Source organism: Colias eurytheme, chromosome 18 (genome assembly GCF_061535395.1).
Source record: "Colias eurytheme isolate Ceu_HAF_F1 chromosome 18, ilColEury1 Martin Lab GWU primary, whole genome shotgun sequence".
Lineage (NCBI taxonomy): Eukaryota > Metazoa > Arthropoda > Insecta > Lepidoptera > Pieridae > Colias > Colias eurytheme.
Window position 1 is genome coordinate 9,761,271 of NC_142997.1, and position 21,648 is coordinate 9,782,918.

Genomic DNA, 21,648 nt, shown 5'->3' on the forward strand with positions numbered 1-21,648 from the left:
ACAAAATTGAACATCACTTATACAAGCGTATTTTGCTTTACGGATAATCATGGTGGGTAAAAACATAAAACAAATCAAGTCTAGCCTTACAAAATATAGGTAGGTAATAAATAAACAGCTAACATAATACAAAATTAAAGTCGACATAACCTATAAATACTTGAACATAAACGTTTTACTGGACTTGATAGTAGTTTCAGATACATTGTGAGGTTTAGGCATAGGTGGCGGTGGGGGCGCTGTTGTATCGCTTTTAGTCGATGTTAGTTTTTCAGCACTTTTTCCCGATTCCACCGCTGTGTGTACGACAGTTCCGTAAATCGAAACTGGAGCACATAATGTATACCCTAATTTAGCGTAAAAATCTTCTTGACCTTTGGTAGATAAATGCAGCATTTTCAAGTTCAGTACCTTTTTACAATAGAGCTCAACTTGCCTCATTAAAAAGGAACCAAGTTTCTTGCCTCGCATATCTTTTTTTATTACTACAGTCTCTATAAAACAACTGTGAGGAATACTCGGCAAACGAGTCAACTTAGCGTGACCTAACAAGTGTAATTGATTATCAATTAATATTAAACTAGTCGGCAGTTTATCGCAAGATGCAGTTAAAGACATCATTCTAGCAGTTCTGCTTCTTGGCCATTCTTCATTTATCATCTCACAGCATGCCTCTAAAAATTCTGGGTGTTTATGAAGGGTTAATACTTTCAAATTTTCGTAATCCATTTTTGTCCTGAAATGAGAAAGATTTTAGCATATTTTTATATATTGGATATAACAGAACGACTTTATGCAGTAGTCATATTTCAAAAAGTCTGTTTTAAAGTGATTTTTAAACATAATATAATATTATGTCCAATACATCTTAAAAAGGCGAAAGTTTGTAAGGATTTATGGATGTATAAATGTATGGATGTATGGATGTTTGTTACTCTTTCACGTAAAAACTACTGAACCGATTACAATGAAATTAGCACACATATAGAGGGTAACTTGGATTAACACATAGGATAGGTTTTATCCCGGAAATCCCACGGGAACGGGAACTATGCGGGTTTTCCTTTGAAAACGCGGGCGAAGCCGCGGGCGGAAATCTAGTCTTTAATATAAAAATGAATCGCAAAATGTGTTGGTAAGCGCATAACTCGAGAACGGGTGGACCGATTTTGATAATTCTTTTTTTATTATGTTCCTTGAAGTACCAGGATGGTTCTTATGTAGAGAAAACATAAATATGTACCACGGGCGAAGCCGGGGCGGACCGCTAGTATATTATAAATGTGATTATAAACATTGTGGTCCAATACCAGTTTAGAAATGTAATCAAAAATCAAAATATATTTTAGATCTGTATTTAATGTTATGTTACGTCATTGTCACCTGTCATACGTAATTGTCAAAATTGTGATAAAAAATCTGAACTTGTTTACTATTATTTTGTTTGTATTTCAATAAATATACTATCATACTTTAAATTTAATTCTTAAAATTAACGTACCTTAAACACTTCTTTCTAATCTCTGTAAGAGTCGCTAAATATATTTAGCATAGTTCATTTGTATTTTCTTTTCGGACGAAGATACTACACGTACGTTCCATGCTTGTAAATTTTCAAACTAACCTAACCTAATTATAGCTGTCAAGGTAAAGTGAGAAGTTTAAAAATTTATTTTCACTGATATTGTAACGATTATGGAAGAAGACGATGACATTCCAACTCTATCAGCGGAAACGTTCGCTGCTTTACAAGAGTTCTACGCGGAACAAGACAAACGACAAGAAATTTTAAACAAATTGGAAGCTGATAAAAAGTTGAATGAAAATATTATCTTTGAAGAGAATTGGGTAAACTGAACCTTTTGTAGATTAATTTAGTTGGTATTGAAAGTAATGTTTACTTAAAATATTATTTAATTACAGCAATTGAGTCAATTTTGGTACAATGAAGCAACTATTCAAGCTCTTGTCAAAGTTATTGAGAAATCGGTTCCAGAAGGCGGAAAAGTAGCCCTTATATCTTGCCCTACTCTATTTGTTCCAGCAAAACGACATATCGGAGACACAATCACGAGTATGTAAAATTTACCAAATATTATGCCTTGTACAATAAGTTTAGAAATAATATTATTTTTTTTTCAGTATCCTTATTGGAATACGACAGAAGATTTGAAGTGCATGCACCAGACTACATATTTTACGATTACAACACACCTGACAAGCTACCACCAGGCTTGGAGCACTCCTTTGATCTTGTAGTAGCTGACCCCCCATTTTTATCTGAAGAATGTATAACCAAGACTTCAGAAACTATAAAATTATTAGCCAAGGACAAAATTGTAGTCTGCACAGGAGCTATTATGCAGGAGCATGTAGAGAAGTTGTTAAATCTGAAGCTTTGTCAGTTCCGGCCTGAACATAGGAACAATTTAGCAAATGAATTTTCATGTTATGCCAATTTCAATTTGGATGATGTTTTAAGATAATGTATTTATGTGTAAATGTATTTTAAGCTATGTCTGCCTAATTTAATTAGGCTGATACTTTTTCTTTGTAATAAACCAGTTATTATTTTTATACAAATGCAGTTTTAATTTTCTTCCTTCCTAAAGTAAAAGCATATTGTGTAAATTCTGGTGTGTGGCAGGTGCCTTTCATTTGTTGTATTAAATTTAAAGACATATTGGCATGAATTTTCAGACCTTCAGAAAAAATTCAGACCTTAAGACTCAAAGGCAATAAATAGGTCTATAAGGCCTTAATCATATCCATTTTTATGTCTATTAAAAATATTTGATAAAATAGGATAAGGATTGAAATAAAAAGCAAACATGTAAAACATTCCATTTATTGTTCTTAACAAAACTATTTCAGCCGGTTAACACATCTACCAGCACCATTATCTTGAATAAATAGTTACTTCATAAATATTCTCCTCTAGTACAATCGTGAAGGCAAAGTTTTTATTTAAATACACAAATAGACTTGTTAATAGATAATATGATATTTTCTACAACTACTCATAAATTTCTCAAACATTCAGATATCATTTAATTTATTTGAGATGAAACATGAAATCTTAAAATACATTTTTTAAATACGAAAATAGTTAAATGGTTTTTATTTCACTATGAGGATACATATTCTGTATTAACCAGCAATAATCTTAATGTAGAAAATTGTAATTAAAATATTATGCTAAATAAAACAAAATAAAAAAATTATGTTAAAATATTCGACAAAAGAAAATAAAATAATAAAGAAAATTAACTAGATGCGTATTATAAATTTGCTTACTTATAAATAAATAAAAAATACATATCATTCAGTTCATTTAAATTGTCGATTACCTTAACATAGTCTACAATTAAAAATTAATTGTAATAATAATTAATAAATAAAAGAATGGTAGATATTATGAATTTTCCTTAAAACTATATTGCGTTTTGGTGATGAATACCTATGTTTCGAAAGCAAGACTTTAAAGTTATAATACTAACCATCAAAACTAACTGTTTTTAAAATAATATTAGAAACCATCTCAAATGGAGCATTTTGAGAATCTGGTGGTTAGAATTATAAATCTATAGTTTTATTATTATGTATCCATTTGCGTAACCATTTCACGCATATGAAAGCAAAAGTTGCACTCTTGGTAAGTTAAAAATCAATTGATAAAATATAATAGGTATGTGCTTAGTGCATTTTGTACTAAATATTATTAAAAATTAATGAGATAATAATATTCATATATATTTACAAATCAACCATTTGTTTGAAATCAATAAATATATCATATTGATCACACGAGACCTCATGAGACTATAATAAGTATAACCGAATATACCTAACTGTTTTCATCAATTCAAAGTTCAAACATATATTGCATATATCACGACTACTTGGGATAAGACGATATCTAATAACGTTTATATTCTTAACTTTTATTAAATTCGGTTATTTATTTACCTAACTACAAGGCCATAGAAATTAAGCCATTTGATATTTCATGCATATTTTTTGTTCCACAGCTTATATATATCTTTTAATTTTATATTTTTATTAAAGGCAACGCTAAATTGATCTATCGTAAATATAAATAAAAAAAATCTCGTTAAAAAAAACAAATATAACAGGTACGCTGCTTTTGTACCTATGCGGTATCGTTATATGGCAACATTATTGATAATTGCCGAATATTTGAATAGCATCGAAACAAGTTAAAATTTTAAATACTTATCAAAGAAGTTTAAGTACTTATTTAGGACAGTCAATATTTTAAAATAGAAGTTGATTCATCATATTAGAGTAGCTAAAACCAGTCCGAGTATAAAAGTACTTTGTTATTAAGTTTTTATAATATATGTATATGTATAGAATATAGATAGATTTATTTCCACAATAGTTGTGCCTTAGTTAGAATAAATATTCGACTTAAACCTGTAATACTATATGGTTTGAAATATATATCTATGAAGATAGAGCCATCTATTTCTTATGGTATTGTCATATTGAACTATTGGTTGACTAAAATATATTTAATAGTGCCAGTGTTAGTACTAAAGTAAATCACAACCATGACACTAATAGCTTAACTATTCATTTGGGGTACGAAGCTTTCACATAAGCTTTTTTAGGCAAATGCTTTAAATCTTTTTCAACACACGACACGACAAAATATCGTCACACCTTGTTACTGTTTTCTTTTTAAATCTTCTTTACCGCACTCAATTTTTTTATGACTGTCAGTATTTTTTTTTATTTGTACCTAGTTCTAAATAAAAATAGCGATTAGTTTATTTATTTATGCTGTATTTAATTTTTTTTTTAGAGAATTAGGCGCTTGAATCGTGTCGTGTTGAAATGCAAGCAAAAAATGTTTACCATTCGGTAAATTGGTTTTCGACGTGATAGGCTTTTTATCTTAGGCTAGGCACTTAAACAGTTACTTGACTAAATATTAATCAATCTTTATAAAACAACCCAACAAAAAAATAATTTTGAGAACAGAGACATGTAGTGTTACATTTTTTACACATTTTGTTAGTCACATTTATTCTTCTAGGTTGTATTTTCTGGTTCTTTTTTATTTTAAATACTACAATAATTTAGGTAGATGCAACTTGGCATGTTTTATGCAGATAAATAATTAATTAAGGACAAAAAAAAATATGAAAAAAGCGAAGAGATATTGATAGAAATTCCTAAGTTGAAGTAGAACTAAGAAAAGACGTAGTAAGTAGGAAATTAATGAGATACGTGAAAAAAAAACGAATAGAGATTATATAAGTGCAAGTACATGTTTTATATAAGTGCATAATATCAAATCCATCTTTTTCTTATATCGATAATGATATGAGATGGCGTTACGAATAGCTGATCATTGAAAAATCACCCTTAACTTATTGAAAACTAAGATCAAAATCGAGTCCAAAGTTGCATCTACCTCAAGGAAAACTACAATTTTAATACCTAACTACGGATTTATAATTTCAGAGCTCGTCACGTGCAAAAATAGACTTTATTCTTGGGTGCTTTACAATTTATAACAATTAGGCTTTAGAAATCTAGACCCTAGTGGGAATTATGTTGCGTGAATTTTGGAAATCTCATATTATTATCTCATATTTGGGTTTTTTGATATTACTTAAAGTGAATATACATATGTTTTCGTAACAGTATTATGTTCAATGTTACGAAAACAGTGTATGTATGTAAAAGCATACCAGATTTTCATAACAACATGCTTCAATTTTTTTTTATTTAGCAGTCTAGATTCCTAAAACCTATCTCTCTATTAGTTCAGAGAGATTTAACACGAGTGCTTCGCACTACACATTCCAATGGATTGTCCCAAATTGATAAAAAAAGACTAAAGGAAGACTTAACAATTCCACAAATATACAGAACACAAAAGTATTTCTAAGAAATATAAATAAATAAATTAGCTTAAAACGCGATAGCAGATTCGATATTGGCTGCATTTATTTAAAAACAGCTTATTCATTCATTATTATTCATTCTAAACATAAACAAAGTTTTTGTTTGAATATGCTAAAGATATTTTTACAAGTCCTGCTTGCACAATAAAATCTTTTTTAAGGTACAAGCCCATTTTTAATTGAAACACAACAAACAAAATTTATTAAATTATAATATCCAATCAGATCTATTAATTTAGATTTTAGAAGATATAGTTAATTATTATTTAATGAATGAATAAACTGTTTTTCCGCGTTCTTAAAAGTATATTTCGCTAAAATGGAATAGTAAAAACAGGGAATGCTCAAGTCAATTCAAGTTAAGGACATCCAAAGTTCATCCACATTATTGTACGCTTTTTACTTTACTGTTTCGTGGGTGTTAATTGATTGATTAGATTTGTTTGAGTTTTTATTAAGTACTTTTTCTTACTTCACAAAAAAATTGGTAATCAATTAAATTATAGGTACATACTGAAATGGATATCAAATTGTAAATTACGATAGATTTCTTTATATAGATCAAAATGTACAAACATTAGTTAATAGACTGCCAATAGATAACCACATATAAAATTCATCAACAAAAATGATTAAATTTTAAGATATTTTTTGTAAAAAATAACCAAAAAAAAATTTGGATAATGGGAAATAATGTTTTGTTTTCATAACCCACAACAGTTTTACATAAAGAGCGTCAATAATGCGACGAAGTTACAACAATAAAGGCACCCGATAATCGTCACTGCCGCCTGCGGGCCGGGGACTTATTTTAGGGGCACATAGGGGCACTAAGCGGACTTAAAGGGGCACTTAGCAGACTTAAAGGGGCACTTAGGGACATATAGGGGCACTTAGGGAACATAGACTTTAAGGGGTCTTCAGGGATTCGTATACATTTCTTGGATTTTATTGTCTTTCAACTTGCAAATCTTTATGATTTAAATTTAATATTTTGGTTTTATAAGACATAATATGTCTCTGTTGTATCTTTGTTAGGAAACATCATTTTATACATAAAACTATATTCAATAAAGTATTTTTATATAATGTTTTATCTGTTGCACCCTAACATACAATGTGAATATCATTAAGAAATAGTCTCATATAATAAATAAACTTGCTATTTCTTATCAATTAAATCCACTTAAAAGTGTTCCCCTTAACTATAACACAATATTTCATCACTAAAATCTCTTCTTAAAATTGCACAATCTTCCTGAAGACAACATGTCTCCATAACACTGCTAATACTTTCTTTAACATATCATACCCTAACATTGTGAAATTATCATCTGACTGGTCTCATCAAACACTTCTCGTTAACACTTACGATTGGTCTCCATAACAATACTCCATATTAACATGGTCACTGAATCATCCCTTTAACGCTGTTGATCTTCCCCTTAACACAACTGAATTGTCACTTTTGTAACTTCCCCTTAACACTTTAACATCACTGAATTGTCCTCTAACACACTAGTACCGTCCCCTTAACACTTGTATCATCCCCTTAACCCATTGACCACCGAGCGGCCCGATCGGGCCGCGACACAATAGATTTTCTATTGTGTCTGTGATCCGGGGACTGAGGGATTAACACTTGTATCGTCCCTTTATACACTTTGCACTGTCCCCTTAACACATATATTGTCCCTTTAATACACTTTGCACTGTCCCCTGAACACTTGTCCCCTGCCCCGCACACCGCCCCTCACCGCCGGTCCCTCGCCCGCACATACAGGTACAGCAGCACCAGTGCCGCACACCGCGCCAGCAGCAGCAGTGCGGCCAGCAGCACGTGCGCGAGGCGGCGCAGGTCAGCGCACAGTGCGCCCGTCACGAGCTCGGCGCGCCATCATCCTGTGCCGCACTTGCCGCTCTCGAACACGCCCTACAACAGACAATATAAATTGTAAGCATGTTTCATAATCATAACCAATGCATAACGCATTAGCGTGTAAATACTTTAAACACTAATAAAAATTGCACTGTAAAAAATGATTTACGCTACATTTGTTTCCCCACTCCGGGAAATCATGCTTTAAAAAAATTGCTCAAGTTCAAATCGATCGCTAGTCCTAGTCTCTAGTGTCTTGGAATTCCATACAAAAAAGCATCAATTTTTAACCATGCCAACTATTGCTTATTCTCGTTTTTTTTGACGTGACAACGTCTAATAATTCGATAGAGCCGGCTGCACGCACGAAAAAACATGACTCATGCGGCGTTACCTCACTCTGAGGCGTTCCATAGGCTTGAAGTGCAAGCGAGAGCGCGGAACGAGCGACAATGAAGCACAATCGTTGTCACGTTCAACTATCGTCAGTAAACCGACTTTACAGGCAACCAATTTTTTTTTTAATTTTTACCCTTATATGACCAGGAGTGGTCGCGGAAGAATTCGAAACAATATATTCAGTCCCGGCCCTATCATTAAAGCGGCTCATAGTTGGTAAGAATCCGACATAACCCACGGCTCCTTCCCCAGGGGTCGTGGGAATCTATGCAAGATTTCCCCAGGGGTCGTGGGCATCTATGCAAGATTTCCCCAGGGGTCGTAGGCATCTATGCAATATTTCCCCAGGGGTCGTGGTCATCTATGCAAGATTCCCCCAGGGGTTGTGGGCATCTATGCAAGATTTCCCCGGGGGTCGTGGGCATCTAGGCAAGATTTCCCCAGGGGTCGTAAGCATCTATGCACTATTTCCCCAGGGGTCGTGGGCATCTATGCAAGACTTCCCCATGGGTCGCGGGCATCTATGCAAGATTTCCCCGAGGGTCGTGGGCATCTATGCAAGATTCCCCCAGGGGTTGTGGGCATCTATGCAAGATTTCCCCGGGGGTCGTGGGCACCTAGGCAAGATTTCCCCAGGGGTCGTAGGCATCTATGCACTATTTCCCCAGGGGTCGTGGGCATCTATGCAAGACTTCCCCATGGGTCGCGGGCATCTATGCTAGATTTCCCCGAGGGTCGTGGGCATCTAGGCAAGATTTCCCCAGGGATCGTAGGCATCTATGCAATATTTCCCCGGGGGTCGTGGGCATCTATGCAAGACTTCCCCAGGGGTTGTGGGCATCTATGCAAGATTTCCCCGGGGGGTCGTGGGCACCTAGGCAAGATTTCCCCAGGGGTCGTAGGCATCTATGCAAGACTTCCCCAGGGGTCGTGGGCATCTATGCAAGATTTCCCCAGGGGTCGTGGGCATCTATGCAAGATTTCCCCAGGGGTCGTGGGCATCTAAGCAAGATTTCCCCAAGGATATGCTTTTGTCATTATCATTTTTTTTCATGTAGATAACCTATTTTAAGTTAAGGAGGAGCGGGTCTTCCTGACACAGGTTTTATCTTAAACTTACTAGGAGGGCCCTACTACTCCAAATTGTGTAAAATTTAGAAAGGAAGTAAACTATTTTTATTTTTTTTTTATTTTATCCCTTTCCCCCTAGCTGACCTTGCGGAAGAACGGCGAGAAGGCCTGCAGCCTGTCGCGCGTGAGCGGCTCGCGGTGCAGCGGGCAGCGGCGGTCCAGCGCGCAGGTCGCCAGCAGCCGCCGCAGGAAGCTCTCCAGCTGCGGCCGTCTGCTGCGCGCCAGGCTCTCGGACGACCAGAGCGCGCGGGGCGGGAACGGGATCGCTGCCACCTGGGGCGGGATAACGGCCATTTAAGTCATAAATATAGAAGTCTTAGTATATTTTCGAAGTGAAACTTCTTTTGACGCGTTGAGAGTAAAATTTCAAGATCGCGTTATGGCAACACCGTCACGTCAGCGGCGAAAATTTTGGTATCTTTAATTCAATAATAATTCAATAATTCAATAATTTTATTATCCAAAATAATATGATATATACAATATAAGAACCCTTGCTCCCACACTAGGATTCCCTGTGTCGTGGGAAGAAGTTTCTTCCTTATGTGTAAAAATTTGAATCTTGCCACGTGTACTCGGCTCTCACGCTCCATACACGCTTTTTTATTTAATTTTTAATTTTCTCATCATCAATCTATGATAGACTGTTCATCATCACCACCATCACCAACACCGCTCACCTGCGCACCATACGCCTTGCGCGCCGCCAGGTACAGGTCGCGGAACCGGCGGTAGCGGCGCAGCAGCTGCCACGCGCAGTGTGGCCCGAGCCTAACGCGCACCTCGTACTCGTGGTGCGTGCCCGCGCCTGCGCCACGTGTTACCCAACCAGGGACTGATATCACCTCCGCTGTGGATGAAAACATCGTCATCATCACCACAAACATCATTATTATTTTTATCATCTGCAGTGGATATTTGTGTTATTATTAATACTCACAGAAATCGATGGGATGGTGAAGACCCTCCAACGTGTAATCCTGAAAGCATAAAAATCATTAATTCACACTATTAACATTATTTTAAATGCAGCTGCATGAATTTGGTCGCATTCAAAAGTGGCGACTCTTATTTGCAAATTTTATCTGGGTATGAGAGAATGAAAGTTATCGGAAGCAAATAATATAAAAATCATTCAAGTACATATAGATGTTTCTTCTTCTTCAAAAAATCAAGTTTAAGTACACAATATTTTATCTGTCTGCCCTTCAAATTGTCACATTCACAACTACCCCCAACCACTTACCGGTATAACCAACGGCGCGGGGCGGTCCCGCCTGCGGTAATCTTCACGGTCGTGATCACGGTCGTTGTCAAGGTCATGGTCGTGGTCGTGGTCAAGATCACTCGCGTCGGGCGAAGCGAGCGCCCGTAGCGGGTCTGGCCATGACGGTTCGGATCCGAGCTCATCGTTCGACGTGGACACGTTGTCTGATGCTTCTACGCCGTCGTTGTCTTTTAGCCTGGAGATGTTTTATATATATTTAATTATTCGCTTGGAAATTTTTTTATAACTTTTTACACACGATTGTCTCAAGTCTCTATACCACGTTTAATCTATACTAATACATATTATAAAGCTGAAGAGTTTGTTTGAACGCGCTAATCTCAGGAACTACTGGTTCGATTTGAAAAATTCTTTCGGTGTTCGATAGCCCATTTATCAAGGAAGGCTATAGGCTATAATATATCATTATGCTAAGACCAACAGGAGCGGAGCCATAATTATTAAAATAAGGAATCAAATTTTTTAATGATGCGATTCTTGACACATATTTCTACCCGCTTTTTATTAATAAATCACATCACCTGTGTCGCAGCGAGTCCTGCGCGAGCCCGTCGCCAGCCGTCTCAGTGCTGACGTGCATGTCGCTCTCGCTGAGAGTCAGCGACGGCGTCTCCTGTATGGGCGTCACCATGATCGTGCGCCTGCTCTGCTGGTTGTCGAAGAACGAGTACTGCAGCGCCATCTCGAGGCGGACGTACTTCTTTTGCAGCTCTTGGAGAACCTAAAATGAAAAAAAAAATTGTTTAGTTATAACAGTTGAGAACTCTCAAATGTTACTAACTCGAAGGACCAAATAATAATAGTTATTTTGTTTGGTAGTGCTCAAATGTTACTAACTCAAAGGAGCAAATAATAATAGTTATTTTGTTTGGTCGTGCTCAAATGTTACTGCCCCAAGGACCAAATAATAATAGTTTTGTTTGATCGTGCTCAAATGTTATTAACTCGAAGGAGCAAATAATAATAGTTATTTTGTTTGGTCGTGCTTAAATGTTACTGACTCGAAGGACCAAATAATAATAGTTATTTTGTTTGGTCGTGCTCAAATGTTACTGACTCGAAGGACCAAATAATAATAGGTATTTTGTTTGGTCGTGCTCAAATGTTACTGACTCGAAAGACCAAATAATAGCTATTTTGTTTGGTCGTGCTCATATGTTACTGACTCGAAGGACCAAATAATAATAGTTATTGGTTGGTCGTGCTCAAATTTTACTGACTCGAAGGACCAAATAATAATAGTTATTTTGTTTGGTAGTGCTCAAATGTTACCGACTCGAAGGACCAAATAATAATAGTTATTTTGTTTGGCCGTGCTCAAATGTTACTGACTCGAAGGACCAAATAATAATAGTTATTTTGTTTGGTCCTGCTTAAATGTTACTGACTCAAAGGACCAAATAATAATAGTTATTTTGTTTGGTCGTGCTCAAATGTTACTGACTCGAAGGACCAAATAATAATAGTTATTTTGATTGGTCGTGCTCAAATGTTACTGACTCGAAGGACCAAATAATAATAGTTATTTTGTTTGGTCGTGCTCAAATGTTACTGACTCGAAGGACCAAATAGTAATAGTTATTTTGTTTGGTCGTGCTCAAATGTTACTGACTCGAAGGACCAAATAATAATAGTTATTTTGTTTGGTCGTGCTCAAATGTTACCGACTCGAAGGACCAAATAATAATAGTTATTTTGTTTGGTCGTGCTCAAATGTTACTGACTCGAAGGACCAAATAATAATAGTTATTTTGATTGGTCGTGCTCAAATGTTACTGACTCGAAGGACCAAATAATAATAGTTATTTTGTTTGGTCGTGCTCAAATGTTACTGACTCGAAGGACCAAATAATAATAGTTATTTTGTTTGATCGTGCTCAAATGTTACTGACTCGAAATACCAAATAATAATAGTTTTGTTTGGTCGTGCTCAAATGTTACTGACTCGAAGGACCAAATAATAATAGTTATTTCGTTTGGTCGTGCTCAAATATTACTGACTCGAAGGACCAAATAAGAATAGTTATTTTAATAATAATAATAAATAAATTCTTTATTTGACAACAAAAAATATACATGTACATGCAATTATAGGATAACTTACATATAAGTAAAACATAAATCGTAGCTGTAGGTACAATTAATTGCAATATTTGAACAATGTGTTTTTGTTTGGTAGTGCTCAAATGTTACTAACTCGAAGGACCAAATAAGAATAAGAGTTATTTTGTTTGGTAGTGCTCAAATGTTTCTGACTCACAGGACCAAATACGAATAACGTACAACAAATTTGACTTTCTATTAAAACCGCTAAGTGCTCGAAGGACCAAAAACGTATGTCGTAACATATTAACGTGTGGAAAATGAGTTTTTTACTTTTTATTCACACCGACATTGCAAGAAAGGAAAATAGTTAAATCCCATCAAAAACATCCTGTAAAAAACAGGAACGAGAGTTTCAATCGCGTGAGGCGCGAGAGACTAAAGAATCTAATATAATATTGTAATATTCATTTTGTTTTCATGCGATGTCCAAGTCGATCTATTTGTTTAAAACGTTAAATATTTTTAATATTGGCATGATAATAACTTATGTAATAACTTAAGACAGAAAGAAGGTCCTTCAAGTAGACACTAAATAGATTAACCGACTTGGTATTACATGGATCTCACAACTTTTGACGGTAGAAAGACTGAGCTGCGAGACTTGGGTTTTTTACAGGATGTTTTTGATGGGATCTCACTTCTTTTTGTAGAGCCTTTCTTTTTGATACCACCACCAACCACCAACTGCATAAATAACTTTGTAATCCCATATATTTATATGGGATTACAAAGTTATTGATGCAGTTGGTGTATTTGGAAAACTGGACCGAAATTACAAAATATTTAAGTTTTCCCATGATTAACCCCTCACGCGTCCTACTATAAAATACTGATTTAGTTACGAGCAAATAATGTACGTAGGACGCGTGAAGCTTTAAGACACTAAACTCTATATGTATTCCAAATATGAAGCTTCTAAGTCTGCTAGAAGTGCCTTGGACTTTTGATGATCGGTGAGTCAGTGAGTGACAAAATTTAGAAACTTTAACAAGTTGTCATTCTTAAACTACTGGTTCAAATTGACTGAAATTTTAAATATTCCGTGTTTATACAATGCCGGATTAGTTACTGAAGATTCAGGTTTCTTGCTTTATCCACAACCGAATTATAGGGGGTCAAAAAAGGCCCGAATTGCTTCGAGAAAAGGATGGTACGGCCGTGCCGCTATTTTTTTGCTCGACTTGGCGGGGGCACTGCCGTGCCCCCAGATAATATAACAAAAATTATTCTATTAAAAATTGAACTTTTATTGAAAATTGTTGCCTTATGCTAGGCGTCCATTGCGTTGCGGCCCGCCCCGACCCGATCCGTCGCTAATGGACGATGTTTCATACAAAACATAGGCCGGCGTATTTTTGCGTTGCGATGCGGCCCGGCCCGATCCGCCTAGTGGACGCCTAGCATTATGTGGTTTTAGCTTTTAATAACAATCTTATTTTTATATAGGTCACTTATTTATTAAAATTGCTTACCTGTATCTGCCTATTCAGATCCTCCTTGGAGCAGTCATTCTCCAGGGAAGATATCACAAGCATCTTCTGCGACGCGATGCGGGAACAGAGCCGCTGCATCGCGCGTAACGCCTCTGCTTCCGTCACTTGCCGGCCGCGGCGGTCACCTGCTGTTTTTGTTTAAATACATCAAAATATATACAGGGTGTAATCGTTAAGTGTGCACAGGCGATTATATCGTAACTATTGCAGAAAAAAATGTGTGCGTGTACTTGTGTACACACGTAAGAAGTGAAACTTCTTTATGACCTTATTTTTAAAAAAATAATTTACTATATGCAACTTTACAGAAATACGTCGAATCACGCGTGGTAGGGATGGCGCGTAACGGAAAAATGTCACGCGTAACGAAAAAATGTTACACTAAATTTTTTTCCTACCCCGATAAAAAAGTTTCACTTCAAAAATATTTTTAGAAGTAAATCTTCTTCATACCATCACGTCATGGATAATGCGACGATTATGGTATCTTCGAATCTTGCCAAAGATGTTTCACTTTTGACACATGTCCACATGTGTGAGCGGTGGGAACCGATTAATATCAGTTGACACTACTTATTTAAATTAAAGATAGATGAATTTAGAGTTTCACATTGTTTTGTGTAATATATTCATACCTAATCTCCGTCTATATTTGGACCTCTGGTGTCTCTCCTCTGGCGATCGTTCTATTGAGCTGGATGACTGCCCTTCAACTATTCTACTGGGCTGAAATGAAATGAAGTTGGATTAATAAGAAAACTTAACCCATTGACCACCGAGCGGCCCGATCGGGCCGCGACACAATAGATTTTCTATTGTGTCTGTGATTCCGGGACTGAGGGAATAAATAATAATATTGAGGATTTTAATTGTTGCGACTTGCGATCATTTTTTTTTATTTAAAATTTTTATTGAACTTCTTTAGGCGCATTGAGAGTAAAATTACAATTGCGTCATGGCAATTCCTTCACATCACGTAACGCCCCGATTTTGGTATCTTATAAATTTGCAAAAGGAGGTTTCTCGGTACACACGACCTTTTTTTTCAAAGTGAAACTTTTATTACATCGTCTCAAACTTTTTGGTCTGTGTAGCGCAAGTCGCGTGACGGTCGGCTCCCGAGTAGGTATAAAGCAGTGTTCGGAGTCATTATCGTACAAATACGATAATTTTGTGCCTAAGTTTCACTTTAACCGTGGTTTCATAAAACCACACAACATTTTTATATATTACCTTATGATACTCCTCCGTGCTGGACATATCATCGCTATCATCCACGCTGGCGTTCAGTTTAAACCGGGGCAGTTCCTCGCTCGGTAGCATGGAGCCCTCCGTAGTGGAGGGGCTCGGGAGGGTCGACTCCGAGGGGAGCTTGGGGGAGGAGGAGGCCGTGTGGAAGGTCGGGGAGGGGGGAGTGGGGGAGGTTAGGGAGGAGGGGATCGGGTCGAGGCTGAGGCTGAGGCTGCGGGGGGAAATGGCTTTGTGATTATTCATAGAATACTATTAATTCATAATAATTTAGTTTGCCCTATAGTTGGCTTTATGCTGACAACTTTTTTTTGCAAAAAAATGAAGTAGTTTCAAAAAATATATTTTCCTATGCTTACGAAAATTTTATTGTGTTTTAAGGTTTATTGAAACATCACATTTATTCTACTTCACAAGTTCTGTGAAGAATGAATGTGATGTATGTTGCGAAATCGTTAATTAGGAAACTATTATGTTAGTTAACATTGACATTAAAAATTCTTTATTCTATGTGCATGATGACGTAAAAATCCCCTATATATTACGAAATTTTAATTTAATTTCCTATCACCTACATAATTACTAAAAGTCTCAAATAAATAAAATAAAATTTCCCTCACCTAAGTCGTTTAGCTCGATAATGCTCTCTCTCATCAGCCGAGAGCGGTTCGGGCGGATCTTCATCCTTAATTCTAAGTACTAGCTCGGATTTGCTGCGTTTTACACCTTCGATTGGTAAATAATCACCTTCGCCGTCTGTAAACATGCATTCTTATTTATTAGTGTACACACCAATTTAAAGTGTTTTTATTGGTATACAAAAGCGGAATTAATAATAGTGCATGAGGCTAATAAATTATTTTATAAAATATAAAAATTTTAGTACATTTTATTAGGATTTTTTTATTTAAGTATTGATAATATGTGGTACAGATGTCCTTACGGGTGGATAAAGTATTCCTCTTATTTGACAACTAATGTTTTCCCTTACTCTATTTCGCAGCAGACGGGTATTTTCTTGAATAGACAAAGACTTGTTTATCTTTTGACGATAAATATATTAATTTGACTGTATTCTAACGCTAATTTTACCGGGATCAGCAAGTGCCTGTGTCAGTCCACGCTGTCTCGCAGCCAGTAGCGCTAATTCAGCTTGCAGCCGTTCCACCTTCACGCGCTGCGCCGCTACTGATGAAACTCTCGCTTGCAACTCTTGCTCTAGTGTTTCTAATTCTTTACGCTGAAGAAAAAGAATTTAAGGTTATAATTATAATAGGAAAAATAAGACTAGGATAGTAAGAGAACTTCGAGCATGTCTAAACTAGCTGCTATAATGGACCATACACAAAAAAAACAATGGGCAGATAGAATAACTAAAACAAACATAAAAATATAGGATTGGAATAATTATATCATTAAGAAAAATCTAAACAACACTTCTGTAACGGAAATACATCAAGCCATTTACGCTAAAGAGCATTCCCAAGATACAAACATACCAACATATACTCGAAAAACATAACCCTCCTTTGACGCAGTAGGATAAACATAAATAAGAAAATAGCTGTTTTTTTTTTAAAAAACATAAAACAAAATAAATCGGTCAAAGGAGAAATCTATACAGGCAAATAAAAATCTATAATAATTACATATAACCGGGGACAGACCTAAAATTACACACACAAGAAAATTATTTACAAACGATTTCGGAAGTCTGAAAAATGAATAAAATCGTCTTTTTTCACTCTTCTAAAATTTATTACAAATAGAACAATCAAATTGACGAATGTTCCGCCATAAAAGTTACATCTGACTAAGACTTTTCCAATGGAAGTGCCACTCAAAAACTCAAGTTTTCTTTGCTCTTAAGTGAAACACGGATATAATCATAATGCCACACAAGAAAACTTTTTTCAATCCCTTTTCTTATATTATCTAAGAATAAATTTACAAAATCAAAGACGCTTTTGAAGTAGATCAATTAATATTCTTTACGGACCAAAATGCCGCTCAAACACTCCTAGTATTCTTTCTCTACATAACTCAAAACACAGACAAAACCCCGTGCTACAACTAGTATACAAGTCACTTACATGTCTATTGACGGTGTCGGTTATATTTCTTGCCGTTTTCGGCTCGCACTGCTGCAGCAGGTGCATGAGACACTCGGTGGACGTTTCGGATGCTGGACTGTCAGGGCTCGGCGTATGGTTCTGTGAAAGATATTGATTTGTTTTTTTTTTTTGGACAGAGGGTATGTCATCCATCACCATATAACATATTAACTTTTCACCCGCGTAGTTAAAGGAAAACCCGCATAGTTCTCGTTCCCATACAACTTTTTGCATAAATACTCCTATGTTTCAATGTACCCTCTGTGTGTGTCAAATTTCATGAAAATCGGTTCAGCAGTACAAACTTTCGCATTTATAATATTAGTAGGACTAGTTGACCCGTGCATCTTTTTCTGCTCTCAACTGATGGTCGTAGAGTTTGGCACATAGCGACCATTGATGAGTTAGTTATCCAATACAAAAATATTTTTTTAAATATCTTTATACAGTAGATTGTCATAGTAAATCATTCAAAAAAACGTAACCTTAGTACGTATAGAATATATGATAACTAGCGCTCCGCCCCGGCTTCGCCCGTGGTACCTACATGTTTACGTTTTTTTTTTTCAAAAGAACCATCCTCGTACTTCAAGGAATAGATTCCGCAGCGCACGCGATGACAGAATTTTTATTAAGGAATTTTTTACACCTTGGGTTACATTATTGCATTTTTGGTCTCTAATTTTTTGAAAATGCCTATGTTGCTCAGTGCAGAAGATGCAGCTTTCTAATGGTGAAAGAACTTTTGAAATCGGTCCAGGAGTTTATGCGTGAAAACCATACATACATAATAACAAACCTTTCCTCTTTATAATATTAGTATAGATATTATCATCATCATCCCAATACATACATGTCTAGAAACCAAGAGTTGATTCCACACGCTAAGTGTATATTGCTTACGTGCTTATACTTTTTGGTTCTATAACATGCCTCCATCGGTAGACATTTTCTTTACCTCATGCAACCAGTTTTTAAATATCTTGTACAGAGAAGTCTCAGACGAATTTTTTTTTTTTGCTTGTTTAACACAATCAAAAATGATGACACTATAAAATTTTGAAGCATTCATAATGCAGTTATGAGCATACTTAAAAAGCTATAGGGTGCGTGTTGATAGGAATTATCGTTTCATATTTTCAATGAAAATATAGTCAATTAGTTAATAAAAATAGCACTAATATTACATACAATGCAAACACTTAAATGATAAAAAAAACAAACATTAAAATTTAGAGCATGTGAAACATAAAAGATAATTCCCAGATAATTATCAAGCACTAAACTACACGAAACCACAAACCTCATCAATCTGGCAGCCCTGCGCCAGCAGATCGCTGATGCTGTTCACCACGTACTCCTCCATCTCCCGCCTCTTCCCCCCCACCTGGCTCTCAAGCTCCACGATCATACTCTGCTCTTTCTCAATCTACGGGACACGGGGGTAGCAACACAAAATAAATATGGCACTGGATTTTCTGAATTTTTTGAACTACCCTCAATTTATGATAAAAAATCGAGTTTTATAATAGAGTAGCTTTATGCAATTACAAATTGAATAAAAAGGTAATTAATAATTGCAATTTAAAAAAGGAGCCCGTGTGCCGAGCACACGTGTCAGAAGTGAAACTTCTTTGGCAAGATTCAAAGATTCCAAAATCATCACTTTACTCCATGGTATTGCCATGACGCGACCTTGAAATTTTACTCTCAACGCGCCTAAAGTAGTTTCACTTCAAAAATCTTCAAATCAATTATAAAGACTGATTCAGAAATCCAGTTTAAAAATAATACAATATAAAATAGCGCGCGAATATTACCAAGTGTCAAGCGCTTGCGTCTATGTGATACGATCGAATAGTAAACGATTGTGAGAAAATAAAACAACATCATTGTATGCGTGTTTATTGCATGTGTGGTACTAATGTTACTCGATCGAAATTCGATTGCAAATTTTTATTCAAATAGTATTGCAATGCATGATTACTTTTGAGTGATAGTTTAAAGCTCAGATTATTTATGTGAAAAAGAAAATAGTTTTTGCATATTTCTAATGCGAAATCTTAAAACAAAGACGAAATTATAATAATTTAAACGGATTAAGATTAAAGTATTTTATCAATTACCATATTAATTATGTTTTATAAAAATTATGCAAATCTTTTATTTTCATTAACATAATAGTAAATTAAAAAGGTGCATTTATGAAAACAGTATTTATATTATTTTACTAAGTTATAAAACAAATCTCGTTCGAGATTTTACTACTGTTAAAAATATTAAAAAAATATTAAAAGTATATATCGTTCGAGAAACCTTAGTACCACTGCATAATATATAGGACAATGACACGTATGATTGCAGCACTAATGGCATAAATCGAGATAAAAATGAAAGAATTTAATTAGCTTGCGGAAACACACGCAATGTGATTTATTAATTGTACATACTTGCTGTGAAAATGCTTTTATATATTCCATTACGATGATAAAAAGTTTTATATTTGATAAGATAACTGTACTGGGTTCGATTCTCAAAAAAATGTTTCAGTCTCATAGAAAAAGCTGTTCACCTGGCCTACTTGTCCGTAAAGAAAATCGGTCAGAGAAACTCATTTTGTCAAAACGACACCAGTTTTTTTTTCTTATTCTTAAATAAAACATGTTGCTTAAAATTCGTGATAATTTTTTAGAGGCAATTTTTTTAGTTATATTACATTTCTGTGTAAGGCCCTGCGCAGACGGCACACTTTTTGTGCGATCGAGTCTGCGGCGCACAAAAAGTCTGCATGGCGCGCAAAAAGTCGGTCGCGGATTTTTCACAGACTCAACGCACACGACGCACATCTTCGATCATTTTGTCGGCAGAGCTGTAGGGACGTAGACGCTATGGAAATCGTGCAGAGATCGCGAAGTATTATTTTGTACATGAAGTACAGTAAAAGAAAAAGAAATAGATAATTACGTCCACCCCTAGCAAATGCAGATTGCCGACTAAAGTGTGCGCCGTCTGCGTTAGCGCGCGTTGAAGCAAACGTTCAATTCTTTTCACACACTTTTTGTGCGGAGCGGCGCGCCGCGGCGCGGTGCGATCTGCCCGAATTACACGGATTTTTTGTGCGCCGGACTTTTTGCGCGTCGTGTGCGTTACTGCATATAATTTCATAGGTTCTATTTTCACAGACTAAAAAGTGCGTCACGGATAGTCTGTCGTCTGCGCAGGGCCTTATTAAAACTTACTAGATTATTTTATAAGTTTATCATAGATTGCGTCGGCTGCTATGGTATTAAATATTCTAGCTACGCTTTAAGCTGTATTTAAGAAAATTAATTTAAAAATTTTATAGCTAAGAAGTAAGGAGAAGACATTGAAAATATGATATTTTTTACTCATATACAAATACATACTCACCATCTTCGAAAATTTAGGTGTCATGATTGCTGCGCGTTGTTTCATAGGTATCTACTTTATTTTATTTTTTTCTCTTGTTAAGCATCTTCTTTGTGTCAATGTATTTAAAAAAAAAATCAATAAAGGCATTTTTTGTAGTTTATTTTTTATTTCTGTCCGTATGTCGTTCCAAGATGCGATTGTTGCTCAATGGGTTGACGGCGGTTTCGCAGCGTCGACGATAGTAGCGTATAAAGCTCGTCGCTCACCTGGCTAGCAGCGGCCCATAGCTCCCAAATAAGGCTCGTCGCTCACTTGGCTATCAACGACATACTGCTTGCACATAAAGCCCAGCACTCACCCGGTCGGTCGCCGCTCTCGCCGCAGCAGCATGCCGTCTCGCCCTCGCGCTGAGGTCCCGCTGTCTCGTGCGCAGCGCGCGGCGCCGCAGCGTCCAGCCGCGCTCGAGCGCGCGCCAGTCGCCCGACAGCCGCCGGCACGCCGCTGCGTACTCGCGCTCCATCGCTGAACGCTCCTGGAACAATAAAAAGACGGGTTGCACTCCGGGAGTGCCGGCAGAAGTGAAAACTTGATTATTAACGTTCAGCATGTTTGATATTTTGGAATGGTATCCGTCTTACGCTTTTTTGATCAGGTC

The 21,648-nt window shown here is 36.2% G+C and overlaps 3 protein-coding genes across 4 annotated transcripts in view; 1 reads left to right on the forward strand and 2 right to left on the reverse strand.

The window, feature by feature from the left end:
• Positions 1 to 12: 12 nt before the first annotated feature.
• Positions 13 to 1,613, reverse strand: Naa80 (N-alpha-acetyltransferase 80). The gene is made up of 2 exons (XM_090112309.1): positions 1,502 to 1,613; positions 13 to 736 (listed from the first exon to the last, which is right to left on the reverse strand). Exon 2 carries the CDS (start codon positions 727 to 729, stop codon positions 151 to 153), a length of 579 nt encoding a protein of 192 aa, XP_089968435.1. The 5' UTR covers positions 730 to 736; positions 1,502 to 1,613; the 3' UTR covers positions 13 to 150.
• On the forward strand, positions 1,399 to 2,569 carry LOC149900884 (EEF1A lysine methyltransferase 1). 2 transcript variants are annotated; one of them, XM_090112308.1, is made up of 4 exons: positions 1,399 to 1,525; positions 1,640 to 1,848; positions 1,924 to 2,074; positions 2,143 to 2,569. In XM_090112308.1, exons 2-4 carry the CDS (start codon positions 1,696 to 1,698, stop codon positions 2,484 to 2,486), a joined length of 648 nt encoding a protein of 215 aa, XP_089968434.1. In that variant the 5' UTR covers positions 1,399 to 1,525; positions 1,640 to 1,695; the 3' UTR covers positions 2,487 to 2,569. The 2 variants fall into 2 exon arrangements, with proteins under 2 accessions (XP_089968434.1, XP_089968432.1); XM_090112306.1 differs by having other exon boundaries at positions 1,405 to 1,848.
• Positions 2,570 to 2,832: 263 nt separating this feature from the next.
• Klp98A (kinesin-like protein 98A) overlaps positions 2,833 to 21,648 on the reverse strand; it is a 40,831-nt gene continuing 22,015 nt past the window's right edge. Inside the window, exons 14-27 of the mRNA XM_090112132.1 lie at positions 21,352 to 21,525; positions 18,904 to 19,029; positions 17,580 to 17,699; positions 16,579 to 16,726; positions 16,107 to 16,242; positions 15,472 to 15,700; positions 14,874 to 14,964; positions 14,218 to 14,366; positions 11,161 to 11,360; positions 10,598 to 10,814; positions 10,292 to 10,331; positions 10,032 to 10,201; positions 9,436 to 9,624; positions 2,833 to 7,875 (exon numbers count right to left, since the gene is read on the reverse strand). Coding sequence (XP_089968258.1) covers positions 7,840 to 7,875; positions 9,436 to 9,624; positions 10,032 to 10,201; positions 10,292 to 10,331; positions 10,598 to 10,814; positions 11,161 to 11,360; positions 14,218 to 14,366; positions 14,874 to 14,964; positions 15,472 to 15,700; positions 16,107 to 16,242; positions 16,579 to 16,726; positions 17,580 to 17,699; positions 18,904 to 19,029; positions 21,352 to 21,525 — 2,025 coding nt within the window. The 3' untranslated portion in view covers positions 2,833 to 7,839. The remainder of the gene's footprint in view (positions 7,876 to 9,435; positions 9,625 to 10,031; positions 10,202 to 10,291; positions 10,332 to 10,597; positions 10,815 to 11,160; positions 11,361 to 14,217; positions 14,367 to 14,873; positions 14,965 to 15,471; positions 15,701 to 16,106; positions 16,243 to 16,578; positions 16,727 to 17,579; positions 17,700 to 18,903; positions 19,030 to 21,351; positions 21,526 to 21,648) is intronic.